General features: G+C 44.3%; 1 protein-coding gene across 1 annotated transcript; it reads right to left on the bottom strand.

Moving 5' to 3' along the window:
- Window positions 1-2,730: 2,730 nt before the first annotated feature.
- Window positions 2,731-13,887, bottom strand: LOC311021616 (arginine and glutamate-rich protein 1-A-like). Its single transcript, XM_084022285.1, has 4 exons — window positions 13,340-13,887; window positions 8,055-8,280; window positions 5,229-5,312; window positions 2,731-4,240 (listed from the first exon to the last, which is right to left on the bottom strand). The coding sequence occupies exons 1-4, from the start codon at window positions 13,669-13,671 to the stop codon at window positions 4,076-4,078; spliced, it is 807 nt and encodes a 268-aa protein (XP_083878411.1). The 5' UTR covers window positions 13,672-13,887; the 3' UTR covers window positions 2,731-4,075.
- Window positions 13,888-14,445: the final 558 nt, after the last annotated feature.

Raw genomic sequence — 14,445 nt, 5'->3', positions numbered from 1 at the left:
CTGGGTGATGTTGGGACTCTGAAATTGTGTTGACTCTTGAAATTTTGAGCGTATTCTAGTCCTGCTCAATGTGTTAAGTGTCCTGAGATGACTTCTGTTGTGATTTGACACTATAAATAAAATTGAATTGAATTGAAATTGAATCCCCTTTCCTGGTCTCAGTAAGGACTCGAGCAGCAGCAATCAGCTGCAGCTGTCTAATCCATGTTTTGGAGGAGACCCGTGAACGCACCACAGCAGCAGTCGGTCCCCTGAAGATAAATGCATGGACAAGTTTTTCCAAATCCTGCTGAGACTAAATGCTGTAATCCGTGATCCGTGCTGAAGGTGACAGCAGGCTGACTCGTGCTGCGGGTCCAAGTCCAGGTCTAGTTATGTCTGTGCTCTAGTTATGTCTGTGCTCTTCAACACGGGCTCAGAGAACAGTAGCCTAGTAGTCTGATTCATAGAGACATTAGTGTCCAGAAGTAAAACACCGTGAATAATAAGAAGACGGAGCCATGCAGATCACAGCAGGGCTGAGGAGGAAGAGGAATGTGAATGAAAAACACAGATCGTTCATCCTGAACTCTGAGTCTCACGGTCGGGTGTGAAAAAGTGACGAAATGCAATAATAATGAATGTTTCTTGTGTTTTTCTAACCGAGCTGGGATGTCTCTCCTCAACTAAGCGGTTTGGTTGACTGTTTCACACACCGCTGAGCATGCTGGGAGAACGCGTGGTCAAACTGTCATACTGCCACCAGCTTCAGGAATCAATACACACTTTTGTTTGTCTGCACGGTGCAAAAAAGAACAGAATGGAACTTTTTAAAGGTCTATTACCTAAATAGTGCAGATTAGTTTGTTTCTTCATGGTTGAAACGTGTGCGATGACAGTGACGTACTGTTGGAAACCATCTCCCTACATTCTCACGAGGTTTGGAGGGAAACGTAGTTTTCGGTGACTGACCCTGAATCTGTGGCTTTGTGGTGTTTCTTGTTTTCTTGTTCTCGTTAACCGTGTTTGAAACCGTCTTAACACTGCGATGGCATCGATCCGGGGGAAAAGACGTTTCCCAGGAAACGTGATGGAGATTATGGGAACGTAATATTGTTGGTGGGAATATAACGAGCATGCCATGCTAATGAGGAGACGCACCTCTGATTTGGGTGATTCATTCATTACATGAATCAAACGTAATCTCTTCATCTATCACCGCTCCACCTGTAAATGCAGCCTGCATACAGTTACCATGTGATTGAGGAGGATTGTTTGGATTGGCTGACGTTACGTTCGTTACTTCCATCAAATACAGATTGTTGGAGGATCCATTACCGGCGTTCATCACACAATGCATGCTGGTTAGATTTGTGTCCGACTTGCTCCGACATCACGCACAGGTGGGCAACGATAATCTCACGAGATCGTTGCTCTCCACCGGGGGAAAAACACTCCAAGGCATGAGGGGAAGTGCCTGGCTGTGGACTGATCGCAGAGCTGATTGGCAGCACCACCAGGGTTAGAGGTGAAATCGTAATATTTAACTCTAGATCGCAGGCTGGTAGTCTCATGATGTGCAACAGAAGTTTGTGTGGTTGATAATAATAACGTTTATTTACACTTCTCAAAAGCAGTTTACAAAAAATACAAATCAGAACGCACAGGATAGAACTACAGATCCCATCTAACAGGATGTGACCATGGAGAGGAGGGTCCTAACGGAGTGAAATGGTCCAGAGGTGTCGGCCATGTTCGGAGCCGTTTGAATCCTGGAACTCAGGGATGAGGAAGCTGTTTCCATGTTTACTCTCAGGGGCCACATTCAAATAGTAAACACATCACCTGTGTTCAATCATTTAGCCTCTCTTTAAGACAAGCAGCTCACAATTTATTATTATGGGTTGTTTTTAAACTAAATTGAAATAACATCAAGATCATTCATTATTTTGATCCATTATAGTTTTTAGCAGCATTTTGTATTATGAAAGGTGATTGTAAAGGATTCGTGGCAAAGGAGGCCTAGGAGATATCTTTTGACTCGCTGCCTGTTTATTGTCCAAGACAAAGGGATTTTTTTTGTAAAAACAAGAAAATGAATAAAAAAAGGTTGTGTACCTCCTGCCTGGCGGGCCGTACCCCTGCTGAGGAAAGGTGTTTCTACCGTTCCTTTGTGGAACAGACCAACAAGCTGCAAATTCCTCACTTGGCCACTACACACTTTTGCTTCAAAGCCCAATTCCTCTTCATCCATCAGTGCTGCACGTCCACATTTAGAGGAGTCCACATTTACAGGAGTCCACATTTACAGGAGTCCACATTTACAGGAGTCCACAGTGAGAATCAGGAACATTCATGTTTCCACACAGCAGTGAAATGATGAGCTCATTCCTCATCTACTTGAATGTGATGAAGAGGAGAGTAACACCATCCTTCCCTTACTGGAAACAAACCAGTCTCAAACTGGAGCCAACAACTAATGACACACCTGTTGTTACTGGGACTCCGTTACCATGGCGATGTATTACTGATGCCGCGAGGCTTGAGGGAAACGGATTGCAGAAACCTGCAGAGAAATCCCAAAACGGTGCCAGTAATTACATGTCTATCTGCCATTGACCAGGTCAAAGGTCAACTCTCGAATTGAATTAAGGCCACATAGCAACTGGTCTTATTTGTGAGCTTGAACTGTAGATGATGCTAATTGAAGTGGAGGGTTTAGAGCGTAAGAGCATCACAGACACATCAGGAGGCATTCAACGGGTTTATTGAACTGGGCAGTCCCTTGGTAACTGGGGGGAAAGTACGTGACAAATTCAAAATCCCACAACAAAAAAATCATTATACCCACCTGAGGTCAGCCTGCCTGTCACTCAGAACCACACACACACACTCACTCACTCACTCACACACTCACACACACACACACACACACACACACACACACACACACACACACACACACACACACACACACACACTGACACACACTGCTGCTGACCTCAAACATGATCTTACCTGAACTTGTCCATCCTACACGAATCAAGACTTCCCAAGTCAAGCAGCTTGCCAAGTTCATTAACTACAACACAACTCTGACTGTCTGATGGGGCTTTTCTTCAATTCATTGTCTCCCAAAAATAGTCTGTTTCTAATCATGGATCAATTTCATAAAACAATCTTAACTTGGGAGGAGTGGGATCAGCACATCACAGCAAGGCTAATAAAATTACATCATACAGGAAATGTCCTCGCTCCTCCGTCACCCCCATCGTAGACGGGACGCCCTGCGGCGGCTTCGTGCTTTGTCATGGGCGGCTTGGGAGTCGGCGCCGAGTTCACCTGCATTGTGGCTGCAACTTCAAATCTAACGCAAGTTTTTACATTTCCTGTCAGCTCGACGTGCTGCTGTCATTTAGAGAGAAACATTCTACACATGGCAGACCGCTGAAGCAGAGACACTCAGCTGAGATCTATGTGGTGAACAGAACGTATGGCAAAGGAAGCGGGGCGGGTGGAAGACACAAACCTGTCAGCTGGACGGGAAGTTAACTGTGCTTCTAGAGGCTGTTATGTGATTGGTTACCGCTGCGTCAGCCACTTTAAGAACCTTTCAAAAAAAATAAATAAAAAAAAATAAAACAGGAGAACCACAGGCCAACTCCCAAGCAGCACATGAGCTTTTACAGTAAGTGAAGGAGACAAAGTCACACACACTCCTCTATATCAGCGTTCTATTGTAGTTTGCTGGCTGTGCAGACATGTCAGAAGAGCAGTTACACGCTGTAACACCAGAGTTAAGACTTACAGGACAAGGGACATGTTAAAGCATCATCTACATCAAATGTTCAAGTTCCCCTAAAAAAGAAAATAAAACGCACAAACAAAATTCATCTGTGCAGTAAGGACAACGTGGGCCTTCCACAGGGACAAGCGAGTTAACACACCGGGGCGGCACCCTTTCCACGGCCTTCCTTCAGCACTTCCAAAACGAAGCGAGCGCTCCTCAGAGGAGGAAGAGTGGGGCTGGAAGATGAGGAGGGAGAGCAGGATGGGATCAAGGCAGGGCGTGACGCGTGGACGAAGGGGAGCAGTCTCATTCGGTGGCCTTTAGGGAGAAGGAGAGCTTGGGCCTGGACTTGCCCTTGCCGAGGATGATTTTCTGCTCCTCCTTCTGCTGCTTTTGACGGTCCTGCTCCAGCTTCATGCGCTCCTCGTGAATCTTTCTCTGCTCCTCTACAATACGCAACTGCTCCTCGGCCTGTCGGACACAAAAAACAAACAAGTTATCTTTCAAGCCGCCGTCTTTAAGCCCATTTCAGATCCACTCTCCCAGTTTCTGCTTCTCTTTTTTGTGACCAGCCGTTTGTCAAATTGAGCTTGAACCAAATACACACTGCTTTCCAAATGAGTCAGACAGGAGCTCAAAAGACAGAAACCCTACTGGTCCGGTGACGCAGGCTGATCACTACCAACTCCAAGCCACTTCTTCCATACGACTATTCAATCATGTCGGGTGGTGGCGAAGGTCTCTATCAGCAGAGGACTGACGTTTGGATTTAAAGATATGCAAGTGACGTTAAAAACTCAAAAACCAGACATCATTTGTGGGTGTTAACGTGATGCAAACAGTGACGTGAATCAAGGAAGCATCAATAGTGCCGGTCATTTCCAGGGTTCTTGACCCAAAGTCAAGCATTTTTCAAATATTTCAAGGTTTTCCAGCACCTTCCAGCTGTAGTTAACTCCATATTTGTATCAATCCAATCATCGGTATTCAGTCTAGTTATTATGTCACTTGTTCATCACATTAAATGAGATGTTATTGTCCTCTAAACAACCAACATGATGTTTGGAGACAGCTTTTTACAGAAGGACCACAAATGAAAGGAAAACTAATTCCACTAACAGATCCACAGAAATATAATCACCAACTATTTTCATCATCTGTTCATCATCAAAAGTCATTTTTCATAAAGAAATGTCAGAAAATGCTGTTTTCTGTCCCTCAAATATGGAGATCTTCTTTTCTCTGTTCTATCATAGATGTCATCACATACAACACACATTTCAAGACCTTTCCAGCACTTTATTCTAAATCCAAGCACTTTTCAACCCTTGAAAGCACCACACTAAATGTCAAGTGTTTTCAAGGCCTTCCAGCACCCGTACCAGCCCTAGCCTTTCATATGTGAGCAGAGCAGTGTAAGGAGGGTTATGAATTTGACCAAAATGGAAGCAGGGCGTACCAGCTTGGCCTGAGCGTCGGCGATCTTGCGGTTATTCTCCTCCAGGATTTTTTCCAGCTCCTCCCGCTTAGATTTTTCTTCTTCCTAGATGGATGACACGGTTCCATGTTAGTGAAGGAACCGGCTTGGGCCGCAAAGCACGTTACATACACACACACTTGCCCTCTAATTGTGTCTCACTCACACACACACACACTCACCACCAGTACACACACACGCGCACGCACACACACACACACACACACACCTAACTCATTACACCAGAGAAGTTTGTTTACCCTCTCGCACATGACCACACTGTGACATTCTCTGCAGTCAGGCTGAATGTTTTAAAATACAAAGAGGGGGAAAGCATAAAGAAAGCATAAGGAAACTGTGGGGAAAATGAACCCGCTACTTGTTTCCCCTCCCTTTACTGCTGTTAACACCCTCAGAGAAAATTAAAAGCTAAGCCACATCTAGGGCGATCACTGCATTATTGTGAAAGACATTAAAATTTAAACACAAGGATCCAAAAAAGGGGGGAAACCCACTCATCACACTCATAAATAGAAGACAGATATAAATGACAGACAATACAATCTAGAAGAAAATACAATTGCTGATGTTTTTAAACATCATTATAAGCAAGAGAAAAAGGATACAAATAAAGGAGGGAATAGTTTTGGCTCACCAATGCACGAATACCTACGCATTTTCCTTGCCTGTGTACCTACACAACTGGTGAAAGCATTCGGCATTAAACGGTTGAATATTTACTGTCTCGTCCGGACTGTGTCGCCCCTGCAGAGACAGAGAAGCGCTCCTGGGGTGGGTGGGTAGGTAGGTATGGGGGGGATTCTGCTGTACCGCGCCGGCGGCATTCCTCTTTATAACTCTGATCTCTGTACTGCTTAGCCTGCACCTGCAGCCACAGCTCACATTGGTTTTGTATTGTTTTTCCTTTCTGTCCCACTCAGACGGTAGCAGGGTGAAGGCCAATACAGTACAAAGTGGCGTCTGTGTGTGTGTTCGAGGAGGCCCGGACCACGGTGCACTTACAGTACAGGACACAAGTCATGGGTGAGCTGAAAGGCTGCAGGCCAGCTCAGGTCAAGTGCTAGTTAGGAGTTGCGTTTCCAAAATAAACAAAAAATAATAAATAAAAAAAACAACAACACAAAAATGTATTTAGAAATAACATCAATCTTAGCAGCAACCCTACAGGAGAAGCAAGTCATCAGTACAAAACACAGTACATTGATTTTTCTAGGGAGAAAAAAAAATCTCTAATGAATATTAGAAAAAAACGGATATATATTAACAGATAAAAATGTTAGACCAGAGTTTACTTTGCCAAACAGGAAACGTAGCAGTCCATCATTACGTATCCAAGAGCAGATGGCGTCTAACAGAAGACTCTCAAAACAAGCATTGTTAAAGAGAAGGTAAGGGAGGAGGGAAAGAAAACCTGGACAGGACAGAATGTCTGTGGATTAAACAAACGTGATTAAAGTTTCTACACATCAAACAGCAGAGCAACAGAGACACAGATCTCCTACGAGGTCTGGCCTGGTGGGCGTCTAGTGAAGCTTCCTAAGCTCAATACTTCAACACCCACTTTGACCTTTTGGTTACAGAAGGGCCTTGTAGTTCTACTGGGTTTGGGTCTGAGAGCAGGACAAAGAGATGAGTGGTAGCAGAGAGACTGAGCACAGCAGCAGAGAGGTGGCCCAGTAAGTCCACGGAGGTAAAGGGGGCATGCTCCCACTACATTTCTCACCCCATTAGTACCAAGTCACTGGCTGCTCCCTGTGCAAGTCAGGGTCACTAGGCTTCAGCTGCCCTAACATTCACAATACATGATTACTGTAGTACTTTTACTTAATGATGGCTGGGCTGGGGGGGGGGGGGGTCTTTACTCTAAAACAAAAGAAGCAAAGGGGCTTTACTTGTGAAGAACTGCATCAAAAAGACTTCGTATTAGAAGTCAAACTTAAGCCTGGACAACCCCAAACATTAAAAAGCACTAGAAGAGAGTTAATATTTGAAACTTGGCCAGTGATGTTCTGTAAAACAAGTGCTATCTTAAAACAGAGATCTGTTGCATATTATTAACAAAGCTGCTAGCAAATAGGAAAGGTAAAAGGTCATGGCAAACCATGAGGAAATGATGGAAAAACAATGAGGTCAGTACATTGTTGGAACCCTGCCATGGCAAAACTCCCACTGTCGAGAAATTCCCAGAGACGTTAAAAGTAACGGTGGCGATATTTAAATTCCATCTTCAGGTGTGAAACCGGCCATCACCGTCCTTACAGCCTAAAGTGCAGCTCGGCTTCCAGCAGGACTCCTGCTGTTACAAACCCAAATCCCCTGCAGCTAGATATGGTTCACAAGTCCATAGAAACACCGTCTTTGCAGGTTACACAACCAAACTACGTTGTACTAATTCCATTATTGTGATTCAATTGGAGGCTCGTTCCCCCAGTGAGGAACATGTGCACTTAGGTTCATGCAGTGTTTCTCATCTCACATATTTTAAATTGACCGTATAAACAGTTACACTGGCACTTGACTCAATTCATGGTAATGCTTGCTTAACATTAAGTGCTTTATTTCCCTGCAGGACAGCCACTTCCAGGCTCTGCGTTTACCCTCCCTGCAGTGAAACTTGTACCATGGCTTGATTACATTCTGAGCAGTAAATTGGGAGGGAAGGGCGGTCCCTCCACCTCCAGCGCCCCCACATGTCCCGCAGATGGGTGACTAGGAGGGGAGGTGGGGACGGGCTTTAGGAGGTATGAGGGGAATGGAGGGGCTGCGTTCCAAACGACCGAGCGTTACCTCTCTAGCCTTCTGTGCCGACAACTCCGCCTGCCGTTGTCTCTCCAGCTCCTCCAGCAGCTGCCGCTCCATGATGCGCTTCGCCTCCTCGACGCGCCGCAGCACCTCCCGCTCGATTTCGTCCTTGCGTTTTTCCAGCTCCTCCTCCACCCGCTTGGCCACCAGTTCCTCCACTCGCCGTGCCGTCTCCTCCTCGATCAGCTTCTCCTCGATCTCCTGCTGCCGGCTGGAGGTGGAGAAGGAAGAAGGAGCCATTGATCAGAAAGCTCTCATGCCGAAGATGCATGCTCAACAACACAAAACAACACAAAAACTGACACTGTCTGTGGCTTTTATGGTGCAGTCTCTTCCTTTTCCAACACTGATCTCTACGACGGCGTGTTTGGGCCAAGTAGGAAAAAACAGAGCCGAGAGGAGGCAATGTTTCAGAGGAAAAAAAAGTTGCTGCTTTATAAAGTCATGGATTTGCTACTTTATTATAGAGGTCAAAGAGGAAGGAAACACGATGCTTGACCGGATGTTTGCGGTTGCTATGACAACAAGTCAAAGCTACCGTTAGCAGCTTAGCCCAACCACCCGATCAATAAACAGCGTAAACAGTGTTGTCTTACAGGCCACATCAATGCCAACGGCATAATATTGCAGTGGATGTGGCCGCTCCCCACTGAAGGCAACAGCTGGTTAGGATGCAGGAGAGGGTTTTACAGGTTAGTAGTGTTGTCACGATGTTTCGGTACTTTTCAATACTTTTTCAAATAAAAAGTGAACGCAAAAAATGTCATTACTGACTTTATTTTAATAGAAAATCTAAGAACAATAACATATTAATCAGCAAATAAAATAAAATACCACAAAGACAAGATTTTCTAATGCACACAATTTTAAAAATGTTAAAATATAAATACAATAATATAATATAAAATATAATAACATAAATAAACCAGCTCTATTTTTTTCTTCCAGAGCTACTTTTGTTAAGAATGAAGGGCGGTGGCGCTTGCTTTTAGCACTGAATGTGGCTTTTTTCCTGAGTAAATGACCTGTCGTTCCCTGAGCTCAGTGTGCAGGTCTGGATGCTTGTCCTTTAAGTGTTTGGCTAAGTCGGAGGCGTTTCCGCTGTTAGCCATGCATGTTTTAAACACCGTTTACACAGTGGTGCGTCGGCGTTAACTGCCTCGCCTTGCTCATTTGTTTTAAGCTAAAGTACGGCTATATCGCACTTCGCGGCGCTGGTTTGTCCGCAAGTTGCGGCGTGGTGACGGTTGCAGCAGACATTCTCCTCTCCGTGCTTCTCGCACTCGCTCGCTCTCTCCAAGCTTTCCTCCTGCTCCGTTTGTTGCTCCAGTCCACGCTGCTCGCTAACTTGCTAGCTGTTTCCTCCGGCTTGCCTGCTTTTTCCTTTTATCTCCCCAAGCTGCGGCTCGCTCCTCGTCCTCTCAGATGTAGTTACAACGCGGTGACGTCACGTGGCGAGTTCGCCGCGCTGTTGCGGGCGCTGTTGCGGGCGCTGCCGGCGGCGCTGCAAGTACCGGTCCCGTCCAAATGCAATATAGTACCGTTTTAAATGCCTCAGTACCCCGGTACCAAATTAGTACCGGTATACCGTGCAACCCTACAGGTTAGTGTTACCGTCACATATCAAGGGTCTTGGGATGCTCGAGAAAGATTAGCCAAATTTGGTGCCCACATAGCTGCCATTATTTCAGTTGGCCATTTTCCATTTTGTATGTTTTTCCTGTACTTCAATGAAAATGTATACTCATAACTACTCATAACAAGAAGTCATCCTTATGTGATATTCCAATTTACATGAAACATACACTGTGCTTTCTACACATGACATACAGCAATGTAAGATTACATAGAATCTTGAAAACTATTATGAAGCTAATAATATAGTTTTAGTGTACAAGATGATATGTTTTCAGAAAATGTGTAATAATAGAAGTGGTAGCCAGTGAACCGGTGAGATGCAGTTTTTGAAAAAACTAACCTCCATTATGTAAGACTTGTAAGTACACAAAACCTGTCTTTCCATCTATGTCGGATGTAAAGCCAGGAGCGTTGAAGACAAGTTGACAACATACCACAGTCCAGACCAGGTATTCCAAATGTGAAAACATGACTTACAATGCAGACTGAGGGGTTGATGCAGGTCACCTATCATCCTGTTTACAGTCTCATCTTTTTTTCCTTCCACTCTCAACAGGAAGTACGAGTTGGGGGGGGGTGTCGTCACATCACTTGTGGCACGACTGTAAACATGCAACCTATCCTGCACGGGTCAGCTTTCATTCGGTCGGCCACTGGGAAACCAGAGACTCCACCCGACTTATCTACCAAGTCTCTGTGTTGGGATATTTACATTTGTATACTGTTTAGGGGCCCTTGGCCATTAAGCAGTAAAAAAAGAGCCACTCGGCAGACCAGGTGTGCGGCAGCAGCTCACATCTCAGGTGTCTGCGTGCCTCTGGCTACCACACACACCTTCACAATAGCAGTTCCCCGTCCAACAGACAAAACCCTGCAGCAGAGAAGAAACAGCCCATTGTGATTATGTGTGCAAACTAGTGACAATAATGCACTTTATTAGCACCTCCTGGAGCAGTACCTTTACTGCTGCAGCAACAGTGGTTGGATCTCTCACACACACACACACACACACGCACGCACGCACGCACGCACGCACGCACGCACGCACGCACACACACACGCGCGCGCGCTCACACACACTTGATTCAAATATTAAGAGGATTACACTGCTAAAAGGCTAACCAACCAACTTCTATACTAGAAGCTAGGACTGCACTGCGTATCATTTAAACATCAATATCACGATGTGAACATGTACAAGAGTCACACCGCCGGCGTACAATGGCATACAATGTTTGCAAATAAACTCAATCATTTCATGCTTCTTAACAGGACCATATGAAAATCTTTGCTATTCATGATATCCCAATAATCATCAAAAATATGCTGAAAACTCTTGGCACTAAACCTGCTGTAGTCACTTACATTTTTTATAAATACGTTTTCTTGCAACGCAGATAAGATGCACATCTTTTTCCAATAAGTTTAACACAAGTCATAAGGTCTCCCTGCATAAATAAATGATAAATACACTTTTAAAAATTGCAACGACATGCAAGTCTGTTTTTTATTACATGATTCATGGAGCCTGTCTTGTTAACCATGCCTTGTGGGAGTGACTTGTTTGCCCTTCACCATTTATAGCTAGCTATAGCTATATACAGTACAACACAGAATATTCTTGTATTTGCTTTATATATTGCATAACATATCTTTGAAAAAGCATTGCTTTGTTTTTCCTGTCACACAGCCATGCTATAAGCATGCTTTCTTACATGCATCTACCTTGAAAGCAAGGAATGGTCGTCTGTCTGTGTGTCCTTGACATTTTCTGGGCACACAAACCGTTTGTAATATTTATGAAGTGGTTAATAAACAAGCCATAGCACATTGTGCAGAAGCAGGGCAGGGCTAGACTATGTTGTCTACAGCAGGCCTTTACAGGCTGCAGCTCACTGACTGCAGTTCACTGTTGCTGCTGGATACAGTGTTGTAACAATCCAACTCTTCCTCACTTCCCTGTAGTGATGAGCGCTTCTCCACAATGCATTATATTACAATGCCAACTAATTTCCATGCTGTCTTATGCACTAATCTATTTTTCAACATCAACCAAACACCTTCAGGAAGGGTCGAGGAAGGGTGAGGGTTAGCAGGTAAGGGGCTTAAAATAGCATTTTTTTTACCAGACAAGCACATAAACAGGACGTACCTTACAACTGTTTGGTTTGCTCCATAAATGACTTGCATTAAAAACCGTTTTGAATTATTTTCTAAGGAAAGAGCCACTGGTTGACACCCGTGGTGAAAAGGCGAGCTCACAGACGTTAATACAGGTGATTGTGGAAGAGTGAACCGCTTCCACCACAGTGAAGATGTTTCTGAACCAAAAAAGCTAAAAAATGTCAATTGTTAAAGTGAATAAAACATCATTCAAAGCCAACAGAAACAAAATAAACACATTGCGGTGGGCCTTTCCACTGTTTCCAATCAAATTAAATCTCTGCTATGTAAACACTCATTGGTGGATTACTTTTTGACTGAGACACAGCTGTTTCATGTCACAATGCCAGACTAGTCAGTGAAATCAAACTTGGAGTGGGTGGATTCAAAGGTCTCAACGATGGACATTGAGCAGTTTTCCCATGGTCATTTGAAGTACAAGAAAATAGCGAGACGAGAGTGGACGCAGCTCCCGAGACTGATGTCTGGCTAGTTAGCGAGGTGGCTAGTTAGCTGGGCATGTTGTCCTTCTCCAGAGCGATGGGGAGTGAGGCGGAGGGACCATTAGAGCCAGTGATGCCGCTGTTAGGCTCTATTCTGTAATCAGTGTAGCATTAAAGAAAGACAGAATTAGCAAGTAAGCTACAAGTCAGCTGTCCCCTAGTAAGCTAACTAGCTTGCTAATTCCACTGACTTCATTTTGCACGTGTTAGAGAAAATTATCTCAACAATATTGACAGTCACCTGACTATATCACTGTTGTTTCCAACGGTGTAATAAGCGTGTATGGATGAAGCATTGTGTTAAATATTGCTCATGTATTCTGTCTCTCTCTGCCTCGTGTTGTCACTGATAGTCGTTACTGGACAACCTCACCTCAGTACTAATACAGACATGGCCAGCTGGAACGGTCCAATGTTAATGGTACACAGAAAACATGGCCGCCACATCCTATGTTGATTTAGATAAGTCCCTTCTACTTAGTCTGGACCCAAGAAGCAACATTCAGTCACAGTTTATGATAATAGATGGCCAGAACTGCAGGGACGTTTATTTCGCAGTGTTTGCTTTCTATATGACGACTTCCTCATGATATCTGTTTATGTTTATTAAAGTTAGAATTCATACAAAAAATAATAAATGAGCGTCTTAATCATATAACATAACAATAAAATCAGCTATCTTCAAATCCCAAATGGCCTCAAGCTTCTGTTACAGTACAGCTGTGAGTGAACCGGCCTCTGCGCTGCAGCAGTCTGCTGACAGGGATACTCATCTTCCTCGGGGCCCTGCGGAGCCGAGCTGACGTTAGCATGCTATGGCTGCTAGCTTGCTAATGCAAGGAGCTAATGCTATATACACAACCGAACGCAGCTAACCTAGCATTAGCGCATCTTGCAGTTCAACATAGGCAACGTTATATAACTGTATAACGTTCGGTTCCGAGTGTTTTGTTCAAATATACTTACATCTTCCTTTGTCTTTCCATTTCTGCCCTTCTTTCTTCCTCCTCCTTCCTCTGCTTCTCGTCTAGAGCATTTCTCTTGCTCAGCGTCCTACCGAAGATGTCGATTCGCTCCGGAGGCGAGGCTGGTCTTTCTCTGCGGGACGAGGCTGTGGTAGATCGCGAACGAGAACGAGATTCTCTGCGACGGTTCCTTTTCGATTCCCGGGACTTGGATCGCTTCTTGGACCGCTCCCTGTCCTTGGATCGCGACCGAGACCGGCTTCGTTTCTTGCTGTGCTTGCTGCTTTTGGAGTGTTTGGACCGTGATGAGCTGCGGCTCCGAGATCGGCCCATGTTGACCACCTCCAGTAACGTCAGTAGCGCGCTTGCACCAAACTACTGTCTTATGTCTGATAAAACGGTAATATCTGGAATTCCGTCCCGCGCACGCCTGTTTAAACGTTTTATCTACAATAATAGACCAACAGCAATTGCTTCAGCTATTCTATTTTGGAGAAATAATCATTCAAACTGGTTGTAATTTTGTCCCACTAGCTCTCTCTAAAGAAAGATGGCGGATTCGCGAGTTTACAGTTTCCCAGCAGGCACCGCGGCTTTCGGTATTTCCCGGCAGTCTTCGGGATTGCCAGTCAAATCAATGCATCCATGATGTAAATGTACAGTTGGCCTTACTTTTCTTTAAGAGAAATATGTAGAAATAGGAGTTTTATATTATATTGGGGAATATATGTCTGCTATGCTGGTTTAAAGCAATCCGTGATCAAATATGCGCAAATAAACATGTCTTTATAGTATTTATTTTAACCTAACATGTATGGTAATAATACTTTTTCTGTTACATCCCATTCATAATTAGTCCTACTGTTACTTTATATATATATACACATCCATTGTCTACCGCTTATCCTGGGGGGGCTGGAGCCAATCCCAGCTGACATTGGGCGAAGGCAGAGTTCACCCTGGACAGGTCTATCGCACTATATATATATATATATATAATATTAGGCCCAAAGTCCCAAGTGGAGAAAAGGGACTTTCCATTCTCTCCATAAAGATTGTTCATTGTTGGGAATGTGACACTCCATTTTAGCTACACAGGATATATTT

Source organism: Eutrigla gurnardus (genome assembly GCF_963514095.1).
Source record: "Eutrigla gurnardus genome assembly, chromosome: 12".
Classification (NCBI taxonomy): Eukaryota; Metazoa; Chordata; class Actinopteri; order Perciformes; family Triglidae; genus Eutrigla; species Eutrigla gurnardus.
This window is presented reverse-complemented; position numbering and strand designations above follow the sequence as displayed.

Excerpts from the sequence above, each read along its gene's own strand:
- LOC311021616 (XM_084022285.1), bottom strand. The coding sequence starts at position 13,671 with ATGGGCCGATCTCGGAGCCGCAGCTCATCACGGTCCAAACACTCCAAA. Across the intron at positions 8,281-13,339 it reads ATGGAAAGACAAAGGAAGAT|CCGGCAGCAGGAGATCGAGG; the intron begins GTAAGTATATTT and ends CTCCACCTCCAG. Across the intron at positions 5,313-8,054 it reads CGGCACAGAAGGCTAGAGAG|GAAGAAGAAAAATCTAAGCG; the intron begins GTAACGCTCGGT and ends TCATCCATCTAG.